Source organism: Sturnira hondurensis, unplaced genomic scaffold (assembly GCF_014824575.4).
Source record: "Sturnira hondurensis isolate 20B ecotype Veracruz unplaced genomic scaffold, ASM1482457v3 Scaffold0025598, whole genome shotgun sequence".
NCBI lineage: Eukaryota > Metazoa > Chordata > Mammalia > Chiroptera > Phyllostomidae > Sturnira > Sturnira hondurensis.
Window position 1 is genome coordinate 1513991 of NW_028098229.1, and position 27151 is coordinate 1541141.

General features: G+C 34.8%; 1 protein-coding gene across 22 annotated transcripts in view; it reads right to left on the reverse strand.

Annotated features, from left to right (window-relative positions):
* The window catches only part of PARD3 (par-3 family cell polarity regulator), a 723671-nt gene that overhangs the window by 300353 nt on the left and 396167 nt on the right, over positions 1–27151 (reverse strand). For 15 of the 22 annotated variants that reach the window (XM_037039898.1, XM_037039900.1, XM_037039890.1 and 12 more), the window contains 5 exons: positions 26298–26423; positions 24580–24962; positions 20225–20364; positions 17137–17265; positions 14922–14960 (listed from right to left, as the gene is read on the reverse strand). In XM_037039898.1, coding sequence (XP_036895793.1) covers positions 14922–14960; positions 17137–17265; positions 20225–20364; positions 24580–24962; positions 26298–26423 — 817 coding nt within the window. The remainder of the gene's footprint in view (positions 1–14921; positions 14961–17136; positions 17266–20224; positions 20365–24579; positions 24963–26297; positions 26424–27151) is intronic. The other 7 variants (XM_037039905.1, XM_037039903.1, XM_037039904.1 and 4 more) reach the window with 1 other exon arrangement.

Here is a 27151-nt window from a genome sequence, read left to right on the forward strand (position 1 = left end):
ATCTTTAAATTATAATTGAAGAATGGTTAAATATATAGTGGTACATAATTAGGCTGGAAGATAACACCCCCTTTAAAGATTGTGCTTTTAAAGAATGGTTCAATTATATACATGAAAGCAGGCTAGTGCAGAGTGATGGAAATACGGGTAGACTTAGATTTTTTTCTTTGTGACCCAACAAATTTTTTAAGTTTTCTAATAACAAAATTAACATAATTATAGAGTAATTTTTAAAAGGAATTTAGGGATTTAACATGCAATCTAAAATATCTCAATTAGATGAAGTGATTTGTACAAGTACAGAATTAATCATTAAGAGATTATTTTTTATTATCTTAATACAAAGAGATATGCTATTTTTACATTATGACTCCATAGTAATGTAATATATAAAATGATGTTCCTAATTTAATAATATTCAATGTTAACATTTTGAAAGTTTTTTTAGATTATATTCATTTATTTATTTATAGAGAGAGAGCAGAAGGGTGGAAGAGAGGGAGAGAAACATCAATGTGTGGTTGCCTCCTGAGCACCCCCTACTGGGGAACCTGGCCCACAACCTAGCCATGTACTCTGACTGGGAATCCAACCAGGAATTGTTTGGTTTGCAGGTCAGCACTCAATCCACTGAGACACACCAGCCAGGACTCAATGTTAACATTTTATGGTATGAAATCCATTGTGCCAGCTCAAATAACAGCCTCATAGTTATGAGAACAAGGAACACTTCAAAAAATAAAATCAGTAATATTTAAAACAGGAAAACTGCACAATGAAAATATAAATAAGAACAGCTTTGTAAGACACAGGGCAATGGCTATGTTAACTAAACAAAGCAAACAAGTGTCAGTATCATAGTAAATAGAAAGCCTCAGTTGGCTCTTTATACAAACTTTCTTATATTTAAAACATTCCTGGAGAATAATTAAAGCTTAAATAAAACCAGTGTACCAGGGAGAAATAAATACCAAGTACTCATCAAAACACTGACATCATTATCACAAATGTATTACTGAAAAGTACCTTTACATACTTATTTTGCTCTATAAACTTTTTTTACCCATATGGTTCAAAACAAAGCATACTAACTAATGGTTGTATGAATGAATACAGCTATATCAATATAAAATGTCATAAAAACATAATATATAGGTAAACTTTCTTGTTTAAAATACCAAATAGCATCGAAACATACCACAGCCGCCTTCTACTTTCAGTTTAGAAGCAACAGAAAGATAAAATGTACTTTGTCAATCAGTATTGATATTCCTGGAAAAGTTGCATTTGAAAGGACATGGAAACCGAAGAGTCCATTGCTAGGCACATTTGGGTCTGATCACTTAGTGATGCTTATTTGCTCTTCAAATATCATTTACATGCTTCATTACAGAGAACTTTTACAAAGCCTTCATGGTATAAGGATTACTTCATTCAGATACAAAGGAGAAGCCAATTTTCTATTACCTTGATTATTATTTCATCCAGATTCTGTACTTTATCAACTTTCTTAAGTCAAATTGTTTCTACAGAATTTGCTCCTCAAGTCATTTGTACATCATCACACCCCTCAGATATACACATGTATGGACACTCACAGAGTGACTTTATCCCATCGATGTAACCCATCAGTTCTTCCTTTGCTCATTAGTCTACTGGCATTTTGCCCTTTTTATATCCAGAAAAACAGAGCATTTTTAATGAAAATATTAAAAGCAGAGAACCAACAGAATGGCCAGTACAGAAGCTACTGCTTCTCTCCCTATCCTCAGGAGCAGAAAAGGTGCACTGGTCTATCTGCAATGAGAAAATAGGCACAGCCACGAATCCCAACACCAAGGCCCCCCTTCCCCTCCTCCCCAACACCCTGACACCAGGTCTTTCTGAGTTGGTAGTGCCTCTGCGAAATGGATAAATTGGTAAGAGGAAATAAACACTGAATATATTCAACAGCAGAAAAATAATCATGGGAAATCTGAGCCTTGAAACGTGAAAATTTTGATGAGTGCATAAAATATTGTGATGAGAGGCAAAAGAAACAGGATTTGATACATAGCATCAGAGTTCATAAAATTACAGATAGAGACTCTGAAAAGAAATAAATGTTTTATCACTTGTGAAATCTGATTCTTCCTAATAGTTTGGTCTTTGGTCCTACTTATTGATACATAGCTCCTAAATCCCTTAGAATTTTTTGAGTGATAGGAGCATCTTTTGTTTTAATGAGGTGCTTCTTGATAGGCTCCTGCATGGGGGCTGGTCACGCAAAAGACCGAGCCATGGTGGGAAGCTTGAAACTCTCAGCCTCACCCCAACTCTCTAGAGAGGAGAGGGGACAGAAATGAAGTTAATCATTAATCATGTCTACAAGATGAATCCTCCAAAACCCCCCAAAACTATAGGGTTCAAAGAGCTTCCAGTTTGATGAACACATCTACATGCCAGGAGAGTGACACAATCCTTCCCCCAGTGGCAATAACTCTTGAGTTTGGGACCTTCCAGATTTCGCCCTAAATATCTTTTCAAGTGACTATTCATTTGTGTCCTTTAAAACATTCTTTGTAATAAATCAACAATTGTAAGTAAACTGTTTTCCTGGGTTCTGTGACTTGCTCTAGCAAATTAGTGAACCCAAGGAGATGGTTATGGGAACCTCTGATTTGTAGCCAAGTTAGAAGTAGTGTGTAATCTGGGAACCCACTGCCTACACTGGCATCTGAAGGGCATGACAGTATTGTGGAATTAAGTCCTTAACTTGTAGGGTCTATACTAACTCTGGCTTAATGTCAGAATTGCTTGGTATAGAAAACTCCCACATTTGGTGTCAAAGGTGTGAGTAGAGAAATAACAGTAGAGTTTGTTCCTCCTCATTGCCCCACTGTAACTTATGATTTCTCTCTCACTCCCTCTCCATAGTTACTATTTTTATTGCATAGGTCATGATAAATTAATAAAATATGAACATTCCCACAACAGATGGGAAAGAGATGCAAATGAGCAACTCATTAAAGATGAGTGGTGCAATAAATAAGCAAAAGGGTCAATGTTACTTGCAACAAAAGACATGCAATCGACAAATTATCAAATTGCTAAAACAAATTTTATTTTAAGTAATTATATTCAAAACTGCACTTCTTCACTCAGTGCTGGTAAAAAATGGGCACTTTCTTCACTCAGTGCTGGTAAAAATACAAAGAGGTACATTCTTTATGGAAGCCAACTTGACAATGCTTATCAAAAGACTATATTTTGCTTATTAACACAAAAGTAAAACTTTTAGTATTATGTCATTAAAAATCTATTTGTGGTCAGAACAAAGATTTAATTGTTAGGATGTACACTGCTTTAATCACACCATCTAAAAATTGAAGACAAGGTACACATATGATATCATGTACATTAAGATATACTACACAATGGAATACCACTCACCTATTACAGTGTCTTTAAAAATCATTTGGTGAGATAGAAAAACATTTATGACTAAGAAATTGGGTTTGATTCTGTGGGCTCTCATAATTTCCAGTACTTCACACTGACTATCAGCCTTTATATCCTATTCTTATACTTTGTTTACTGTCTTTTTATATCAGTGAACGCTTCACGATAAAGTAACATATAAGTCTCTCCTTCTGCTTGGGACATAACTTGTATTAGTCACATGGTATGTGCCAAGGATGCAATATGTATTAGTTACACAGATAGTAAAGAAAAGCAAGAAGAAACACACATCAAAATGGTGCCATTGAAGTAAAAAAACTGCAGGTGACTGATTTTTTTTCTGTGCTTGACTGAATTTTCTACCACTAATATCCATTACTTTTTGTATTATAAAACCCTATTATTGCATGCGTTTTCTTTAATGCTCCTTCAAAAAAGCAGCATAGGAGAGGGGGAAAGAGTACTGTTGCAGACGTTGCGCAGGGACTGGTGCTGGGAGGGGAGGACTGACTAGGGGTGGGCACTTCATGACAGATGTCACAAAACGACCACACCACAGTGACAACCACTGCATTCTCACACCTAAGAAAAGGCTTTATAAAAGTAAACACACTTCTTCTACATACAAAAAGTAAATATGCATTCATCACAAATAGTAAACAGCAGTTCTGTTTATAATTCAGAGGAAAAGTTTTTAAACATACAGGTTCTTTAGAATTTTTATATAAGAGAATAACCTTCCAGTCTTATAGTCAAAGTTGCTTTAAGTTAATAACTTATCCTATTATGTGACCTGAATGTTTGTGTATGTAATTTATAATGATATTTCAGGGCTAATTATTCTTATTGGCAAAGTTAAAAAATCTGACCAAAAAAGTTTAGATGTGACCTCAAAAGTCACATCGGCCTTTGTTGTGTTCCTTTCTAATTCAAACATTGTAGGTAAAATAAGTAAAATTTAGAGAATTTAAAAATATGTTCCTTGATAACACAAATACTGAAAAAATGTTTCATACAATTATTAATCTGCAATATTAAGGCAGAAAGATACTTACCCAATCAAAGAAATGTCATACAAACCCAAATTGATATTGTCAAAGCAATTTGCTCTTTAAAAATGAAAAGCAAATATAAACTAAAGATATGTTTCAGACTAAGGGAGACTAAACAGACATAATTAAACCTCACACTTGATCCTGAACTGGAATCTGAACCCGATTTTAATTCTTATGTATCCATCCATCCAAATCTGCATGCTATTAGGACATGAATTGGGAAAACTGATAATACAACACTGTTAAATCAATATTAATTTTGTGATTTTCTGATTAACTGTAATGTGGTTACATAAGAAAATATCCTCATTCTTAGAATATACACCCTGAAATTTAAAGATAAAGGGCAATTATGTCATCAATTTATTCTCAATTCAGAAAAAAAATGTACTGGGGGGAGGGAAAAGTGGGGGAAAGGAGAATAGAAGAAAATTATATATCAAATGTGGGAAGACATTAATAATTGGAGAATGTGGGTGAAGGGTATACTGGAGTTCTTTTACAATTCTTAATTTTTTCTGAAAACTTTGACATTTCAGAATATAGTTTTTCTATATCTAACAAAGTTTTTATTTTTAAAAATTTTATCCTTAAAATAACCTGAGTTCAATTGTAAAAAACACACTAAATTTTAAAGATATTAATTTTGTCACTATACCACCAAAGGACAATAAAAAATAACTAATAACCAAACATTAAGAAATCCTAATCTTACTGTAAATATAGTAAGCAATTTCAAACAAAATCCTTAAACACTCAGATTCACTATTACAGTCAGTAGTATTTTTGTAAGATCATGAAAATACTAATCTATTTATTTTTTTAAATATTTTATTTATTTATTTTTAGAGAGGGGAAAAGGAAGGAGAAAGAGTGAGGGAGAAATATCAATGTGTGGTTGCCTCTCATGTGTCCCCTACTGGGGATCTGGCCTGCAACCCAGGCATGTATTCTGACTGGGAATCAAACCAGCACCCCTTTGCTTCACAGGCTTGTGCTCAATCCACTGAGCTACACCAGCCAGGGCAAAAATACTAATCTATTTAATATGTTAACCTATTTTTAAAAAGTTTAAATCATTTAAAATTTATTTCAATTAATTATAAGGCTAAGCGAAGTCTGAGTAGTTAAAGCACTAGAAATAACAAACATTTTATAAAATTCTTTGTGACAGTAGCAACGTTAGATGCTCCAAACCAAACCAATAAGGTCAATACAATTAGCATATGATAGTATAAATTTTCAAAAAAATCTCGAATTATAAAGTTTTGTACACTTTTACCTGTGTTCTCTAGAATATCCAAGTTAATTTACACAGTAAGCCTAAAAAAGTGTTTGATGATGAGTTTATCCCAAAGAATGTGTATGAAGGTTCAGTAAAGATGTCATGACGCACAATTCACTCCCTCAGTAGGGTCCCCATTTGCTTTGTCTGACTCAAGTACTCAAACATCCCCACCCCGTCTTTATTTGGGATATAACTGACACATAACAATGTCAGTTATAGGTATACAATATGCTGACTCGATAGACTTATGTACTGAAAAATAATTACCACTATAGCATTAATTATCATCTCCATCACATCACATAATTACCATTTCTTGTTTGTGATAAGAATATTTAAGATCTATTTTGAAGCAAGTATGTATTCCAACATTTGTAATTACAATCACTATGCTGTATATTAAGTGAGCAGAGCTTATTCGTCATACAATTGTGAATTTACTCTTTGACCACATTTTCCCTGTCCCCCAATCCCCAAGGCGTGGGAACCACCATTCTACTCTCTGCTTCTGAGTTTAGTTTTTTTAGGTTCCACATGTAAGTGGCATCATAGAATATCTGTCTTTCTCTGTCTGACTTATTTCACTTAGCAATGCCCTTATGGTTTGATTCACATTGTTGCAGATGGCAGGATGTCCTTCTTTCTCATGGCTGAATAGTATTCTATTTGTGTGTGTTTGTACATATATATACACACAAATCACATCTTTTCACCAGTTTAACTGTTGACAGACACTTAAGCTGTTTCCATAACTTGGCTATTGTGAATAACACTGCAACAAAAATGGCAGTGCAGCTATCTCTCCGAGATCCTGATTTCACTTCCTTTGAATATATACTCAGAAGTGGAATTGCTAGAACACATGATATTTCTATTTTTAATTTCATGAGAAACCTTCATACCATTTTACATACTTATCTCTTATACTTTTTGATGAAATTCATTTTAACAGATGTGAGACAGTATCTTGTGGTTCTGATTTGTATTTCCCTGACAATTAGTGATATCAAGCATCCCTTCATAACCTGATAGCCAAGAGTACATCTTTTTTGGAAAAATGTTTATTTAGATTCTCTGCCCATTTTCTACCATATTATTTGTTTTGCTAGTGAGTTGTATGAGTTCTTTATAAATTGTAGATAAATCTCCTATCAGATATATGATTTGCAAATATCTTCTCCTACTCCACAGGTTGCTTTTTTAAAAAAAATTATTCTCAGAGAGAGGGAAAAGGAGGAGAAAATGAGTTAGAGAAAGACCTACGCGTGAGAGAAACACTGAGCAGTCACCTCTCACACATACCCAGAGCAGGGACTGGGCGCACAACCCAGGTATGTTCCTCCTATGCAATTTGACCACCTCATTATGGTGTTAACTTCACATGTCAACTTGGAGGGTGTTTTTGGATGAAATTAATATATTTAAATTGGTAAACTATGAATACAACAGATGGTCCTTGACAATATGAGTGGGCTTCATCCAATCAGTTAGTTAAAGGCCTAAACAGAACAGAAAGACAAACCTCTTTGAGCAAGGGGTGAATTGTCCAACAGACTGACCTTGGTCTTCATCTGCACCATTTGCTCTACTGGGTTCATGCTGGCCAGCCTCCACAATCACACAAGCCAATTCATTATACAAAATCTCTTTCTATATATGCACACATCCAATCAGTTTCATTTCTCTGAAGAACCCTAACACATCCATGAATTTCTTATCTGAGCGGGCCATTCACATGAGAGTGCCTTATACAAAGTGAATAAACTTTTCAAAGGCAAAGGAGATGGTTCTGGACATGAAACAAGTGATCTTGAGACTTTTCAGAATAATCCAGCTTTCTGTCCCATTTTAAATAGGTAACCATAAACCAGAGTTTCTAATCTCCCATTCTCATTAATGTTTAAAAGATGCACAGAAAATCGGTATCACAAAAATTCAAAGGGTCATTAGCTATTGATCCTACTTATCTACCTTAATGTTTTATGTGGGGGCCCGCCAGGCCATAATGGGACCAAGGACAGAGTTCTCCACTGTGAGAATGGTGGATGAACTTGGTTTCTGGTCCCTGGAGCCGGCGGGTACCTTGACACTTTCCTAACCTTCTAGTTCCCAGCCTTGAAAGACACAACAAGACCCTGGCGCAGGTGTCATATTCCCAGATGGTTATGAGAACTTCTTGCCCTTTTGATAGCTTAAGGGAGTGCTCGAACTTTGAAAAACAACATTGTTTCTAGTTCCCTGCAGTCTTGCTTTAGGCATTAACAGTTTGTATTTAAGACAGCTGTTCCTTGAATAAATTCGCCATTTTGCCAGCAGAGCTTATGGTCCTCTCCATTTTTTAAGTCCCTCGCCTCACCTCGTGACCACGCTTGCTGCAGTGGGCTGCGGCAGTTTTACATTTCTTAAACTAAATCAGTTGTTGATCACTGTGACAATCAACCAACCAACAAACAACTGAGCTTACAACATGTGCTTACAATCACACAACATCTAAATAATACCAGAGAATTCTAAGATGTAATGATCTGTCATCAAAAAGTACAAAGAATGGCAGAGGCCCTGGAATTCAATTTTTTTAAATAAAAAATTTAAAATATTTAAGAACCACAGTGGTATTGCATATAGACCAAGAGCAGAAAGAAAGACACAGAGCAAAGTAGCTTTGGTTATAGGTCCTGCTTTTCATTAGTTTGCATATTTCATGCCAGTCCCTTGTGGACTAAAAAATTTCTGTTGAGAAATCAACTGACAGTTATGGCAGCTCCCCTGCAGGTAACTAACTGTCTTTCTCTTGTTTCTTTTAAGATTCTCTCTTTGTCTTTAATTTTTGCATTTTAATTGCAAAAATTTAAAAGCAGATTTAATTACGATGTCTTGGTGTGGGCCTCTGGGTTCATGTTGTTTGAGACTCTGTGCTTCCTGGACTTGTGTATTTTTCCTTCAACAGGTTAGAGAAGTTTTCAGTCTTTATTTCTTCAAACAGTTTCTTTATCTCTTTCTCACTCTCTTCCTCATTCTTTTTTCTTTTATGCTGTTCTGATTGGGTGTTTTTTCTATCATGTCTTCTAAACAGCTGATTCCATCCTCTGCTTCACCCAACCTATTGTTTAATTCGTCCAGTGAATTCTTCTTTTCAGATATTATAAACTTCACTTCTGACTGCTTTTTTTTATGGTTTATACGTCTCTTTTTATGCTGTTGAGCATGCTTATAACCACTACCTTTAACCTTTGTATCTGAGAAATTACTTGCCTCTCTCTCATTTAGCTCTTTTTCTGTGGATATCTCCTGTTCTTTCATCTTGGGCTTGTTTCTTTGTTTCCCTATTTTGGCTGCTTCTTTGTGTTTATTTCTATGTATTAGGTAGATCTGCTCTGACTCCCAATTTCGTGAGGTGGACTTACCTAGTAGATGTCCTATGGGGTCTGGTGGAGCAGTCTCCTTGATCCCCTGAGTGGGGTGCTCCATTAATGTCCCTTGTGTGGGTTATATGGGCCTTCTTCTTATAATTGAGACTTAGTTACTATTGGCCCACTCGTGTGTGAGATCAACCCTCAGGCTGGCTGGCTGTGAAATTCAGTTGTAACCATGGCATGCAAGCTGCTGTGCAGGTGCTGACCACATGAAGAAGAATTCACCTCAGCAAGTTTTTGTGCCTGCTGAAATCTCATTTTCATATGCCACTGTGTGAAAGACAAATACCATACGATCTCACCTTTAACAGGAACCTAATCAACAGAATGAACAAGCAAGCAAAATAAAACCAAACACACTGAAATAGAGAACAGGCTGACAGTGAGCAGAAGGGAGAGGGGAGGGGATTATAGGGGGAAAGGGGAAAGGTTTACAGGAACAATTATAAAGGACACATGGACAATAACAAGCGTGGGTGGAAACAGGGGAGGGAGGTAGGAAGGGCTGGGGTCCAGGGAAAAGGCAGAAAACTGTACTTGAACAACAATTTTTAAACATGTTAATAAATGAATGAATGAATGAATGTATGTATGTGCCACTTGTGAAGTTTACTGGATCCTGCTCCATATGTTGGCTCTGGGCCTCATTATAGACACTCTGTGCAGGCCTCTGACAGATGTTCCCTGTGACTTGCCCTGGGCAACATATTTTGCATTATAGGTGATGGGTAGTTTGTGGCTGCCTCCACTGAGCACGGGAAGAACCATCTGTGCACCAAGGCCAACTAATACCAGCACTGGGTCCAGGGACAGGGCCAACAAAAGTCCCGAGGCACAGGGATCCACTCGGTGAATGAGATCCACCCCTACCTGCAATCCGTCTGTTGGCTGCCTGTTAGACCCAGTCACTGAAAGAGACTCTGTAGAAGTTGGGAGGATCAGGCTAGTGGATTTCCAGTGAGAAAGAAGTGCTTGCTGGTCAGGCAGGGAAGAGAGTGGGTGTATGCCCCACCTCAGAGACACAACACTTAGTCTGACCCAGATTTTGCCCCACCCTTGGCAGGATGGAGCAAATAGAAGCCAGGCAAGGGGGTCCTCCAAAGCCCAGGGGTGGTTATAGCAAATCCCCTGGGAGGGGGAAGTACCAGTCAGGTTCACAGGAAAGCAGGGGGAATGGCTCCCAACCTGAAGCCAAATGACTCAGTCACCAACACCCCCTGAGAACTGATAAATAAATTCAGTAAAGTAGCAGGATACAAAATATATACCCAGAAATCAGTTGCATTTTATATGCCAATAATAAACTATCAGAAAGGAAAACTTAGAAAGCAATCCCATTCACAATTGCTTCAAAAAAATAAAATACCTAAAAATAAAATTAATTAAGAATGTAAAATACCTGGACTTGGAAAGTTATAAGACACTGAAGAAAGAAACTGAAGAAAATACAAATAAGTGGAAGCATGTACCACATTCATGGATAGGAAGAATTAACATCATTAAAATGTCCATACTACCCAATGCAATCTATACATTAAATGCATTTCCAATCAAGCAAGATACCAATGGCATATTTCACAGAAACTGAACAAATATTCCAAAAATTTATATGGAACAACAGAAGACCCCAAATAAAAATAGCAATCATGAGAAAGAACAAAGTTGTAGGAATCATGCTACCTAATGTCAAACTATACTACAAGGACACAGTAATCAAAATAGCACAGCACTGGAATAAAAACAGACACATAGATCAACAGAACAGAAGAGAGAAACCAGAAATAAACCTATACCTTTATAGTCTATTGATATTTGACAAAGGAGGCAAAAGCATACAATGGGGTTAAGATAGCCTGTCTAATAAATGGTGTTGGGAAAACCAGACGGATGCATGCAAAAAAAATTAAATTAGATTGACTTCTTACACCATACACAATAAACTCAAAATGATTACAGACTTTAACTGTTAGACTCAAAACCATAAAAATCATAGAAGAAAACATGGGAAGTAAAATCTAAAACACTACTTGTAGCAATATTTTTTTCTGATATAGTACATTGGGCAAGGGAAATGAAAGAATAAATAAATGGGACTACATCAAACTAAAAAGTTTTTGCACAGCAAAGGAAATCATCAACATAATTAAAACACAACCCACTGAATGGGAGAACATATTCACCAGTGATGCATCTGTTAAGGGCTTAATATCCAAAATCTGTGAAGCACTCTCAAAACTCAACATCAAAAAAACACAAACAATCCAATTAAGAAATGGGCAAAGGACCTGAACAGACACTTCTCCAAGGTGGACAAACAGAGGGCCAATAAATATATGAAAAATGCTCAGCATCACTAATCATCAGAGAAATGTAAATTAAAACCCAAATGAGGTATCACCTCATGCTGGTCAGAATGGCCATAATTAATAAATCAACAAACTACAAGTCCCGGTGAGGTTGTGGAAAACAGAACCTGGTGAGAAAAGGGAACCTCCCCGTGCACTGCTGGTGAAGAGGCAGATTGGTGCAGCCACTGTGGAAAGCAGTATGGAGTTTTCTCAAAAATTTAAAAATGGAACTTCCTTATGACAGTGTTTCCACTTCTAAAAATACATCTAAAGGAACCCAAAAACACTAATTTGAAAGAATACATGCAGTCCTATGTTCATTTCAGTTTTATTTATAATTGCCAAGATTGGGAGGCAGTCCAAGTGTCCATTGGTAAATGAGAAGATAAAAACAATGTGGTACACATACATAATGGAATACTACTCAGACGTAAAAATAAGGAAATCTTATCCTTTGTGACAGCATGGGTAGGCCTACAGAATATTATTTAAGTGAAATAAGCCAGTCAGAGAAAGATAGGTACCATACGATCTCATTAAATTTTTGGAACCTCATCAAGAAAATTAACTAACAAACAAAACAGAAACAGACTCCTAGATAGAGAACAGACTCATAGCTGTCAGAGGGAAGAGGGGTTATGGTGCTGGATAAAAGAAGTAAAGGGATTAATAAAATAAAATTTTAAAAAGCTATCCTAGACAGAGACAACAGTATGGTGATTACCAGAGGGAAAGGAAGGTGGGGGCGGGGGTGGAAGAAGGTGTATGAGGGATAAATGGTGATGGAAGGAGACTTGACTCTGGGTGATGAATACACAATATAATATGCAGATGATGTATTATAGAATTGTACACCTGAACCCTATTTAATTTTATTAACGAATGTCACCACAAGAAATTTAATTAAAAATTTTGAAATAAAAGAAAGCCACAGATGCAAGGATGCATTTTAAAAAGAAAACATTTGTAAGAAGACTCTATGCTTTTTGAATTTACTGGGAAAACTCTCATAAGAAAAAAATCCATTTGTAATTAGAAATCAGGCAGCATGCATACATACAGCACTTCTGCTGTCAAGGTGTCTGAATTGTCATTTGCTCTGGCACGCTCTCGTGAGCACACAGGGCTTGAGCGTGAGGCAGAGTGGATTGGAATGCACCTTGCAATTCTCAAAAGAATAAATACCACACTCAAAGCCCATGATGCCGCTTCCCTTCAGTGACTGAAAAGTTCAGAGCTAATCATCAGTGTCCTCACTAGGACTGACTACATTTTTGGAAGAACATACCTATCTATACTGCTTATAGCATCATTTTCCACCTCAGACAGTGTTAGGCATTAACAGATGTAGTTTATGTATGATGTTATTCTGTTTTCCAAAAAGTTCTATGATACTAAAACTCTAACAACAAAGGAACGGTCTTTACCCAGGGATCACACTGTAAAATACTTCCTTCATCTTGCATTTATCTTGTAGCTATTTCATGGTTTGGTTATTCCTCTACAGAAGTATACAAACCCACACGATTACACACAAATTCTTGAACACCCATCTATTACCTAATGACAACTCGAGTGCTTCACGCCTGCACAGCATTCACTTTCCATAGTTAACACAGGGACTTTCACATATCTTCTCTCTATATGTTTTAGTTCTCTTTTTAGTTTTAATTTCATATCAACTGGGATTTACCTTAGTGTATGGTAAGAAGGAAGTAACCTAACCTTTAAAAGTGAATGGCTGTTTTAAACATTAAGAAAACCATCCTGTACCACTATTTTGAAATGCCACCCTTAATATGCATACAAATATCAGATGTTTCAATCATGCTATATCACGCTATTTTAAGTATTTTAGGTATCATGCTATTTAAAGTATTTTAGCTTTATAGTACTTTGTCATTATTACTCTTTTAAAATAATATAAATCACTCCTGTGCCCACATTATTTTTTAGAATCAACGTCTTCCATTTCCTTCACCTATCAACTCACCCACCACACACACAAATACACCCACAAATACCACTGTGATTCTGATCAGCTGTCACCAACCCATTGATTTTGGGGAAAAAAAATTAAGACAATAAATTTCCTACAACCCATACTTATGAATGTGTAATGTTCTCAAGGTTGTTTATGGATTTTCTTCTGAGGGCTGATTTGTCTGTTATTATGAAATAATGAAAATAACATTTCATTTGCTTATTAGGCTTGAATTTATTTGTTTTGAATCATAGAAAAAATTTAAACCTGTTAAATATGTTACTCAAATTCTTCATATTTTTCACCTTTGGACAATTTCTGAAAATACGTATTAGCATCACCCATGTGGCTATGGTTTTGCTAAACTTTCTTTCATCTTACAAGAGTTTAGGAATAATATGTTTTTTTTGTTTGTTTGTTTGTTTTTTAATTTTATTTATTTATCTTTAGAGGGGAAGGGAAGGAGAGAAGAATCGATGTATGGTTGCCTCTCATATGTCCCCTACTAGGAACTGGCCCGCAACCCAGGCATGTGCCCTGACTGGGAATCGAACCGCGATAGTGTGGTTCGCAGGCCCGAGGAATAATATGTTTTATGTGATGTTGTTTGATGAGCAAAAGTCCTAACTGTTATGATTTCTACCCGATGATATTATATGTCAATAAGAACACCCTGTCTTTTTTCCCCATATAGTGCATCCACACTAAAAAACACTTTCAGGGACTGATATGGCAATTCTTACTTTTATTATGTTAGTATTACGTAATAGAACTCACTTTTTCCTTTATCGCCAGTCTGTATTAGGACTTGTCTTCTAAACAGGACAAAACTAGATTTGCATTTTAATTTATACTGTGAGTTCTTACTTTTATTAAATTAGCCCATCCCTTTCAACATGCTATAATACTTTATAATAAATAAAACACTTATGTGTTAAGACAACTAGTATATTTAGCCTAATTACTGACATTTTAATTTTTCCTGATTATGATACATTTTTATTGTGCTTTTACCCTCCCTATTTTTTTCTGTGCCTTTATCAAGTTTCCTTTTTTTCTTTTTTTCACTTTGCAGCACAATCCTTTACATATATGTTGAACTACCAGGCTCAGCAACGTTTGGTCCCTCTTACTATGTAGGAAACAGAAAACTAATCTAATCTTTCTTTTTTATCCCTGCATGACCAGAAATAATCACAAAATATTTTATATTTGGAGTAATAGTAGTAAATCACCTTAAGATAAGGCCACTTTGGAATTTAATAAACTTATGTAATATCTATATGAGCCAGGAAGAGGGAGGACAAGTTCACTTTGTATTTAATTAGTAAGAAGTTAGTTCCATTTATCTTTCAAACATCTCTGTATCCTACAAAAAAACAACGCTCTTACCGTTTCTTTTGGAATCTGCACCTGGCTTGGCTCTGCATTCTAGAAGAATTGAAGAAAAACATAAATACAGACTGACCAAAGCCATCTTCAAAACACAGGGACAGAAAGCTTTATTTAAGGGAAACTGTTCATTTCTAACATCCACACAATATATACAGGGTGATTATATTCTGGCTAATGTATTATTCTGTCTTGTAAACTTTCACTGATCTCATAGTTCTCGGGTTGGTGTATGTTTTAAGAAAACTGTCTTGATGTAAGTTTTTACTTGTTCATTCACAGTATAGCATCAATTTATTATATAGAGGAAAACAAATCTCACCAAATGGCTTTTCTATTCATAGCACCGTTTCTAATTTATTTGTAATTTTCCTAACTAAATCTAAGTTAGAAGGTATAATTTTATAGCTAGACCAGATAATATCAGTGTAAACCAAAAGCATCAAAATAATACATAGGCTTTAAATGTGATTTTTTTCATATACTGTAAGGTAGCTTTATATTATAGGTAGTTACAAGGTTGATTTATCTAAAAGGCACATCTTGATAAAGTATTTCATTTTATACAGAGAAATTATATACAGATACCCCAAACAGAGGAAAATAGTTTGATAATTAGATTCAAAGATCATTTTAAATGTCCCTCTTTAAGTTTTCAGAATTTTATTCTTTTAAATCCTGACAAGCAGCTGCAGCATGAGTAACAGACTGATAGCCTACTGGCTCACTCCCTAAAGAAAAACTCACAAGCAATAAATTGAATAACCAAGAAAAATAAGTAGGCAGCAGAAGGAGAAACAGAAGCCTGGAAAATCAAAATTGGACAAGAAGAACCTGAATAACTTAAGCTGGCTGTATATTGGTACTAACTCTGGAAAGGCTGCCTAAGAGCAGCACTGAAGTTCAGCAATCTGACAATGCTATTACCCAGTTCTCATATACTGAACCAAAGCTTCCTCAAATCACACCTAACTTTCAGTTTTGTTTTAAGTATTAATTTACAACTTTTTAAAACATCTGAAGGTTTATGATCAAGGTTTATGGCACTTTAAATACAAAACTGGATAATAGTGGGGGGAGGAGTAATGATTAAACATTTTAAGACAAAAATTAAAGAGTTTTTATAATTTTTCAAAATCTTCTTAAAATAAAAATGTTCACTTTTCAGCTATCAAAATCTGATTTGCCCAAAGGCATAGAAAATTTTAGAACTGTTAGTAACCATAGGATGAGATATTTTTACTACTAAAATTTATCTGGCTTATAATAAGGAATATTTATTCACCATGACATATCCATATTTGAAGTATTACTGTAAGAGATTTAGAGCTATAGGACAAATTTGGGGCCTGTACCCCTAAAACTTGCCACTCTAGTATATTTGAATTGTTTTTTAGATAAAGCTGGTAGGTGTCAAAGGACCCAACTAGAACCTATTTCGAAACATTTAAATATCACTTGTATTTAAAGTAAAACAATTCTCATCACATCAAAAGATAAAGGAGATTCCCCCAATTATGTTGATTTTATATATAAATAAAACTTAGCACTTTTTGCAGAAAAACACTTAGAATTATGTCAATTTAATACACATACTTCCTTTGCACCAATACTAGATAAATATCCCCTGTAATATTTCGATGTATTGATAGATGCATAAAAAGTAAAACAGTTTGCACACAAATGCCTTTTCATTTGATTTGTCATTCCAAATAATGTCTTTATCAGTATTTAATGGCTGCCACTCAAGTCTTTTTATTTTCAGTAATAATGTTTAACAATGATACTCTTTTTCATACAAAAAGCAAGCATCTTTATTTGGTTTAGCTACATGGTCTATGAAAATCTGAAATATAAAGATTTGTCACATGTATTGGAGAAGATGGCAAGCTTTCAACAATAGTCTTTGAAGTGACAGTGACGAAATCATCTCTGTATTCAATCAGTCTCTCTCAACTCATTCAGTAACAAACATTTACTATCCTAAAAAATATGCCCGCAATCTGATTTTTAAATATCCCTATACTCAACACTGTAGAGATCTATTTCCAAAACTGAGAAAATATGAGAAAAGAATGCTTGTATTAAGGTTGAAAGACATAAAATATGGAAAGAGCTTGGACAATGTCTCAATAAATACTGGCTATCAGGAAGCTAGCCCAGACCCCTGGCTCATGTGAATCAGAAACCTCTCATCTGCTCTAAATTTACACACCAGTTCCCTTGGGTGGAAGGCATCTTCTTGGCGAAAGACCAGAAGGCTCACAGTCCCTTCCATCTTGGTGCTTCTCAACAGGGAAACAACTTCTTCTTGGGATTTGCCTGCTAAATCTACTCCATTTACCTAAAACAAATTTTTAAGAAAGGTCTTCAGCTGCAATCCTATGCAAATAGGTAACAGAAGAAAAGACATTCTAGAACTGATCATATTTATAATAAAATATAACTCATTTCATGGTAAATTCTGAAGGATCTGGTAATCACCAGGCTTTTGTGGTTAATAAAGAAATGCATACCAGGTATCTAGAAATGAGACTGGAAGTAGTAAATCTTTTAGTGCTTATCAATAAACCAAAAGCTATAGCCACTAGAGCATTAACAAGTAACAAGTAATAAACAAACATATCTAAAATGTCAAGTTAATATAAAACTTCCTGGCTCTCAAGTAAGATGTCTTGATGGCCTTGTACAGCATAAGGTTTTCTTATCCCAAAATAAAAGGTTGTGGCTTTTGTAGTAAGTAGGAAAAATACACTAAAAATATTTTGGTATATTTTAACTTTCAATGAAATTTTACCAAAACTTATGAAGATAACCTTTTCTGGGGGGCGGGGGGCGGATAAGTGGTGGCAGAATCAAGAATAAAAGAAAAAGACTCATGGACACAGACAACAGTGTGGTGACTGTGGGGGAGGGGGAAGTGCAAGTGGGTATAAGGATGATAAATGGTAATGGGAAAAAAAATAACCTATTAAAAATAAAATTAAAACAAAGAAAGAAAAATGAAGATAACCTTTTTAATCCCTGAAAGGCTAACACTGAAGAAGAATCTCTAAAAATAATCATAATATTTCTGAGGAATAGCAATATTTCACCTTAATATTTTTCAATGTTTTAAGAAAATTCTACCAAAATAGAGATTTGAAACAACCAAATTCATCATTTTCATTTTGTATGAAGTATACTAACGTTATCAGAAAACACTATATACTTAACTGAAATGAGAGCAGAATTTACTTTTAAAAAGTAGTCTACCATATTTTTTTAGATGAAAACAACATTTTTGTCCAAGGCAATTAAGTACATTATTTAACTTGTAATGTTCTGAAATATTCCTCCATATTAAAAACCATTTTCTATAGCTCAATATACCACTATTAAGTCATTTAAGGAAATAGGTAAGTAATAATAGAGTGGGGGGAAAAAGCAAAAAATTCTAAACAATGAAAACATCTTGATATTTTTTCTATATGCTTTCAGATATCCAGATACTCATAAAAAACAACCCACAAAATTACCAATATTGCATAGATACAAGTATAGATGCTAGTAATTACACTTAAAACATGTGAAATGTAGTTTCAGTTTTAAGAGAAAGCTTAATAGCTGTAGAAAATAAAATCTAACTGAAAAAAAATACAGGCTGCAGGCCACTCCCATTGCTTAAAAAAAAAGTCTTTGGGATGTGTTGTAAAGAAAAGGAATTATGTAATGAAAGCGCAACTCAAAAATAAAGTAAAAACCTTTAGAAAGAAAGAAATGTGGGGAGTCGGGGTAAATTCAGGGAGAAAAGGACATCTGGGACAAAAGGACAGGTTTTTTTGTTTTGTTCTGTTTTGGTTTTAGACTTATAGGCAAAAATTCAAGGCCCAGCTGAGACTCACTAAATAAAACAAGCAACAAATACCAACTTGAAATAATACTACCATTGACCCTTGAATGACCAGATTTAAAGCACAAGTCTGCTTATATCTTTTCAATAAATTAGTATAGTATTGTAAATATATTTTCAATTCCTTATGATTTTCATAACATTTTTTTGTCCAGCGTACTTTATTATAAGAATGCAGGACATAGTACATATAACATGAAATGTGTGTTAACCAATTGTTTATGTCATTAAGGCTTGTGATCAATAGTAGGCTATTAGTAGGTGAGTTTATGGGGAGTCAAAGTTATACTCAAATTTTTGACCATATGGTAGTTAGTGTGCTGTTCAAGGGTCAACTGTACACAATGTGTACCCCAAGGGAAAAATGGTCCACTTCAGAAACACCTTAAATATAATTTGTACTTAAAACTTTTTCTTTCATTTAGCCTCTTTTATCAGTGTTTATTTAAAAAAATAGTATGATATGGAGAACAAAAAAGAAGCATGATTTATGTAATATAATCCCAAAATATGAACATGAAAAAGTCTGGAACTTATTCCTTTGCCTCATCACTTTTGAAGAAATCTTTAGGTGAGCTTAACCTGGAGAGTTCAAAACTACACAGGAAAATACAAGTAATGAAAAAAGGGCAATGTCATAAAAATTTATGTTAACTAGTTAATAATTAGGAAACAATACTGACTATGTTTTCTGAAGAAAACACAAAGAAAAAATGGTTAATAAAGTATACTTTTACTCAGTATTTCTCCCCTTTATTCCCATATGCATAAACATTCACACAAACATAAATTCTGTATATTTATGTATGTCAAAGACATTTTGAAAGATCAATGAACTGAAACTCATGAGGTACAGAAAAGAAATTTTGAAAAACTTTTTCCCCTGATATTTGATTTTTACGTCTCAATTCATTTTCTATGCTTTCATTTGAACATTTCATTGTTCCTCTCATTAAGACACTGGTTCACTTACTTTATTTGTCTCTGTTCTGAATACAAAATAGACGGCATTTCTATATTGCCAGACATAAATTTAAAGCCATCTAGAAACATAACCTAATAGATACACATTGTACTTATATAATGACAAAATGTTATGGTACCTCATAAATCAAATGCCTGAGTGACTAAAATTTTCAGTATACCAAACCAAAAAGGTATTTCTCGTCCATGGACTTGGACAACATGTGGGTACTGACTGTGGGAGCAGGGGTGGGCTGAGGAGAGGAGGGCAAAGGGGGGAAAACTGGGACAACTGTAATAAATAAGATTTAAAAAATAATAAAATTTTTAAAAACCAGAAATGTCTTGTGATGCATACTTCTACTAAAATGTTTCATATTTCATAACAATACTTTTTAAAACATATCTCAAGACTTATGGGACCCCCTGACTTAGAGAAGCCACTCACCTCTATGAGTCGATCTCCGGCCTTAAGACGGCCATCTTGGATGGCAGCCCCTCTGGGGAGGATGTTTTTCACATAAATTGGAGCTGAGCCACCTATTGTTACATCTCTGGAAGTGATGCTGAATCCCAAACCTTCTGTACCTAAGTATATAGCAGGAAAAAAATAAAATAAAATGAGATGTCTTGAAATTTACAGGCGTATTATACATAAAGGATCTGTTATTATTCTCCATACTAATATTCCTTGACGTTTTGTAACTTTTCTATAATGCTTTAAAAGTTGTAACAGATTTTTCAAAATAGACCAAATTCGGAAAGGTTTAAATGGTTTACATAGCAAAATTCATTATTTTTGCTATGGAAAGAAATGGAAATCTGCCTAAAGACCAGTGAAAGATAATATACAGATATACAAATATAGATACTAAAGTTTTTAAATTAGTCTAAACCTTTGATTATGAAAATAAACAACTTCTCTATGACAAAAAGACAAAACAAAAACTTCTGTTAAAACCTACAATACCTCAAATAGCAAATATTATTGTGGAAAAATGGTATCCAAATTTGACAGGTAAGAAGTAGAAGGTAAGAGAAATGTTCAGAGAGATGAAAAAAATTAATAAAGAGAAAGTTTTCTAGAGACAGGTAACAATCTCCCCAAATTATAATTAGGCATAGCAATTTACTAACAGGACACAACTTATTATATTTGCCTACTTCTCTTCTAATTCACCTAAATCTGACCATGACAAAAAAAAATAGAAAGAAAGAAAGAAAGAAAGAAAGAAAGAAAGAAAGAAAGAAAGAAAGAAAGAAAGAAAGAAAGAAAGAAACCTTACTGAAGAGCCCATCACAGATTGTAGCTACCAAGTCTGAGAATCATCATATCATATTTAAAGGTACTGAACTTAATGAGGTATTTAAAACACTGTGCTGGTTTTCATTTTTCAAATGCTAAGTTCTTTGGCAGCTTTCTTGACAGACACTCTTACAAACTAAATAAAGTATAGAAAAAGGATATATGTCACTGGAATCAACACGCAATAGGCCAAAATGAGCCAAGAAAAAGTGGGAAGTTAATTTCTAATGTATCAGAGAATTTTTATAGTGTGTCTAATAATGATTCATTTCTATTAAAGCTTTTTAAAATGGCACTTAAAATACAATAGGTTCCATTTCAGTTAAAATTATATTAGGACAAATATTTGCTCATTACAGGATGAATAAAACGATGTACAGAGGTGCAAAATGTATAGAACTTATTCATTTGATGCAGCCATCAGCACAAAACTACAAGCAAGAGCACATGTTCTATAAGTAAACAAACATATATGGGCAAATAAATATGAATTAAAAATCGTGTTGATGAAGAAACAAAGTAGAAGTGAAGAATATAATAATGATACTTGCAACAAAGTAGAAATGAAGAAAATAATTATAGCTGTAAATATTTCAAGTTCAAATAAAACATTCTTTTGCTGCAAGACTGAAGTCACTTAAATATGTCTGGACTGTTAATTTCTTAAGTCTTCTGTGAAGCCTTGAATGGTGTATGAAATTTCCCTAATTATTCTGCTGGGACTTTTCCATACATCTCTGTGAAATCTAATGACTTGTAATAACATTTATTAAGAAAGAATTCTAAGTTATCCTCCTTTTACAATATTAATTTGTATCAACTACAAAGACTGACTGAATCTTAATACTACTAAAATATCAACAATAACCCTTAAACATGTAAGCTAAAAGTTTAGGCAATGACCTTTAAAAGAAAGATACATAGATATCAAATTTCACTTAGCAAAGGCAACTAAATATTTTCCACTGACTGATAAAAATTACTGATCTTTTTTTCTCGCTTTATTAAAAAGCTAATTTCTACAAAAGGGCAGGGCATTTGAGAATCCCAAAGTGGCAATAAATATCACAAAATCATAACTACAGAAGCAAGTACATAGGGGCTATGCTATTGACATAGTTTCAAAATTATGCCTAAGAATCATTATAATGATGGCTTCTCTCTCTTTATTTCATGTTTTAACTCACTAATTTTAAAGAAAGAAAAGATGAGAGACAGCAAGACAAAGAGAAAAACATCTATTTGTCAGGCCACCTATTTATGCACCTACCACTCACTGCTTTGTTCTTCTATGTGCCCTGACCAGGGATGAAACCTGCAACCTTGGCATATCAGGATGATGCTCTAACCAACTAAGCTTCTCTTTTTCAAGTCCTTGAAATTGACTTCAGTTCTGTCAAAGCATGTCAAGTCACTTTGAAGTGAATTTAAAATTTAACATTGCCATGTCCTATATTTTTGATGTACTTCATTAAAAATGTTAAATGTAACATAATTGGTAAAATAATTATCTGTTGAGTACAATGAAAGCTTGTTCAATTCTCATACAATCATTATTTAATAGTTGTATTTAGCACTAACCAAAGATAATCATCACTCTTCACCATTATTTATAGTAAACCATTTTTATGTAAAAAATTTGTACTTATTGGCAGGAATGCACAAGCAGTTTCTGCCTTTTGTCATACATTCTCACAGTTCGTAAATTATAATCAAGATAGATCTGTGAAGCTCTATAACATTTAGATTACTAAATGTATAAAATGTAATCACATCTTTTTAAATGCTATTAAAATAAAAGTTTATTTTAAAATTATTCTTTTAAAGGCAAATAAAAATTCACTATTTAAACAGTTCATGTTACAAGTTGCTAAAATAGAAGAATGGTGTAAAAAACTGTAATTAACTGAATAAATACGCCTATCTTAGTGTAAAAAGGCAAAGATATTTATGAACTAATATCTTTATGACAACGGTCAAGTAAAACATTTCTCCTTTGTTGAGAGATCCCAAGCAGAATTTTGTCTTTTATACAACTCTATTTGTGCTGCTGGATAAGTTTTCGCTTAAAAACAAGGGCCTGTCATTTGAGTAGAGACAAAGAAAGAGAGAGGATCTGCTGTTTCTTGTTTAGGAATTAAGAGGGCTGAAAGGGGTTTATGCTGATATGACTCTGTGTGTAAGGGGTTTCAAACGTGGAGTAAAGCTGTCAGTTCCTGATCACGTCAACCAAGTATCTGGAGCTTAAAAAACCAGTAACCAGAAATACTGCATTTGTGGTTCATGTAAAGTTCAACAAAAGAACACGATTTGGAAAGGAAATAGGAATCTCAAAGTTTACAAGCTTGTAAACCCTACACCAAATGGAAAAAGAAATTATCTAAATGTCAAGCTATGGAATGTGCTAGTAGGAAACTATCGTCAGAAGCAGCCAGAGGACATGAGGAAATCAGTCAACCTCTCTTGGGTTCATTTCCATCTAACTGCAGAAATTGGTTGAGGTCATGAAAAAAGAAATATTTGTATAATGACACCATTTTGAAAGACATAATTTAAAAACATATCAAAATGATCAGCTTAAAGTACATGATTGATAGCAAAAAGTATGTTTCAATGCCTGGAGAGGACAGCGGCTGGAAATCGGAAAACCAAGTGTAGCATCTGCTCTAAGTCATGGGGGAGGCCAAAATGCGACAGTGTGCTGATTCCTGTACACAAGGATCCATGGCCTACAGGGCAGAGACACTTAAAGAAATAAGCTGATATAAAGTATATGTAATAAAGGGTTAGCAAGGCAATGATTAATTCCCCTGTCACCTTAAGAAATGGAGGCAATGTTATATTCTGGAACAATGGCCTAGATTCTCCTCATTTTACAAGCCACTGACAATGCCAAAGGAACTATCACCAAAATAATAAGGTTGACATGGAGGACTTCTCTCCAAAGTCTTCACCAAGTGGGGTGATCAAAACAGTCAAACCCTTACTCTTGAGTTTGAATGTGACATCCTGAAATCATTTCCCTTCACTGTTAAAAACTTGCTGCAGTAGTAATTGCTACCTTCTTCATATAAATTTGTTTTAAAGCCTTAATCTCCAAACATTTAAATTTTTATGCATCAAAATGAATCTGGAAAGCATAAAAAATACATTTTAAATACTTTTTAAAAAAAGTCACATCACTTCTTTCACATAAAGAGATAAAACTTAGGACGCTTTGGTTTAGCTAGTGGAGTTTTAGAATAAAATCTATCAGCCCTGGCCAGTGTAGCTCAGTGGATTGAGCGCGGGCCTGTGAACCAAAAGATCACAGTTCAATTCCCAGTCAGGGCACATGCCTGGGTTGCAGGCCAGTTCCCAGCAGGGGATACACCAGAGGCAACCATACATTGCTATTTCTCTCCCTCTCTCCTTCCCTTCCCCTCTAAAGATAAATAAGAAAAAATCTTTTTAAAAAAAAAAGAATAAAATCCATCAAAGATAAGATAGGTTTTTACCTTTCTTAAGCTGGATATTCAGTCTCTTGCCTATTTTTTTGGTGTTATAACCACTGCTTACACTTGTACTAAACACACTTTGCGGTGCTGGGGCTGGAGCTGCAGGTGGTTTTCCTGAGGGCTGTGAGCTCTGAGGTAGTCGTGGGTGTGAGTCCATCTGCTCGGCCTGCGGGGTCAGTTTGGGCACTCTCTGCAGTGCCTGAAGCCCTGCACTGTTCACACTCCTGTTATCAATATACTGGCTGTCAGGGCTGAAGCGGCTTGAATAGTAATTGTTCTTCTCACTCTGGGAGAGTTGTTCATACTGCTCTTTATTTGCTGCAGGAACCACGTGGAACCAAATGATAGGTGCACGCATGGCTTGGCGAAACATATGTTGTGCTCTAAGTTTGAGAATGAATAGAAAATTAGCAAATTAAGACTGGTAGATTAGAAGATATTATGAACTTAATTATGTATACTAATTAAGCAGCAAGAAATGACACACTTTGTTAAAACTGAAAAACAAAATTCTGATATCCCATTTATCAATTAAGTTTGCAAGCTCTGATAGAAGCATAGCTGTTTCCCCAAACACATATTTCTTATTCTCTAAATAAAAATAACAGAATTATTACAACTATAGGTAAAATACTGTGCTCTGAACTGTAAATACCTAAATAATACTTTTAAGTACAATGATGATATTGTAATTTCAATATTAACAGAAATTAAATGTAATCACCTCTCTTACAATACTATGTAATACTACTTTAAAAAAATCATAAAATATTTCTTTACAGGGGGCCCATTTGAGTTTTTAAGGAAATATATATACTTAGAAATATACAGAAAAAACAGAAAGCACATTATGCATCTGCAAAATTAATTCTTGTCTGCATGTGCAAAAACCCTAAGAACACCAGCACAGCCTCCATGACAAAGAATGTTAGGTGTCGATGGCCTGGTGCCGCTCCATGTCAGCCTGGGAAGCTGCTCTGTCTCATGCTGGTTCCCCAGACCTTATGATTTCTGTTCACCCATGTCTTGTTTAATTTTTTTTTAAGATTTTATTTATTTTTAGAGGCAGGAAAGGGAGGAAGAAAGAGAGAGAGAGAGCAACGCTGTCAACGTGAGAGAGAAACATCAATCAGTTGCCTCTCATACGGGAGACTGAACCTACCACCCAGATGTGCACTCTGATCAAGAATCAAAGTGGTGACCTTTCATTTTGCAGGATGACATCCAACTGAGCCACACCAGTCAGGGCTTGCCTTGCTTTATAAGAACTGGACACCTTTACTTTTTTAATTGAGTAAGTACACCTAAATTTGGATAAACAAAATCTGAGCAGACCATAACACTGTTTCAGAGAAGCTTTGTCTGCTTATTTGTACTGAGACATTATGTGAGACAAAGCTGAAAATGTGAATTAAAATATAATACAAATAGTACCCTGGTAAATTTTCCAAAAGGTGAGAAAGTAGCAAAGGTGTAAAGCCTAAATTGGGACCATATTTTTAAAAGGACACTGCCAGTCAGAGGGCATTTTACAATACAGGCTAATGGTAGTAATTATCCTGTGTTTGATTAAATGTCTAAAAGCTACATAATGATAGAAAATACTTTGCTTCAGGACAAAGACAGAGACCACAGACATGTTGGGGAAAGCATTTCGACCACTGCCCTCTGTCATGCCTACTGGAGGATGGTCAGCAGTGCAGCCAGAACGCACTTACTGTTCAAATCTGCAGTTGCGGAGGTCTCCATCATTAATCCTGACGATGCAATCATTCTCACGAAAGAGTTTTTCTTGTTCAGCTTTCCCACCTTTCTCCAACCGTTTCACTAATAACCCCAGGGTTCTGGAACAGTAAGAATGCAAATCACTACACATGCATTATTTCTGTAGTGTGCAATGCCCCACTGCCTTAATGCTATGACGTATTTATAAAGACGTCCTAATACAGGGGTATATTAAATTGCTACGTATGCATTTTAAAAATAACATGACAGAAAAACTAAAACAGTATAAATGGTGTGTAAAAGAAATCCTTTCAAAAAATGTAACAAATCATTTCTGGCTTGTCAGTATTATGTTTCTGAAACAAACAGTATACTTTTCTGTATGCTGAAAAATGCTTCACACAAGAGCTCACCTGATGGCTTGGTGGCTATTACAGTGTGCGGCAGGGACAAGCGTGTACCTGTGCACAGGTCTGGCACGTTTCTGCCTTCAGCCAGTTGGTACATGGCTGATGGCAACCTTCATCTTAGCAGGAAAGAAAAGGTGAGGAGAAAAGACTACCTCAGTACAATGTACATTTGAGAAGCAAAATAGGAAAGATTTAAAAATAGAAGAAGCACCATTCTTGGCATCTGAATTTGACAGTGCCTAATATTCTGAATTTCGGAACTTGTTACATCTCCCTAAAGTAAGTACTTTGTTGCCATTATTCCCATTTTAAGAAACTAGAAGAAAACCAATAACAAATTCAAATAATGCCACACATTCATCTTTTCAACTGTACTTAAACATCAGACTGTTCACTCAGACTGAATGAACTTGTAGAGACCAATATGGAGGAGATAA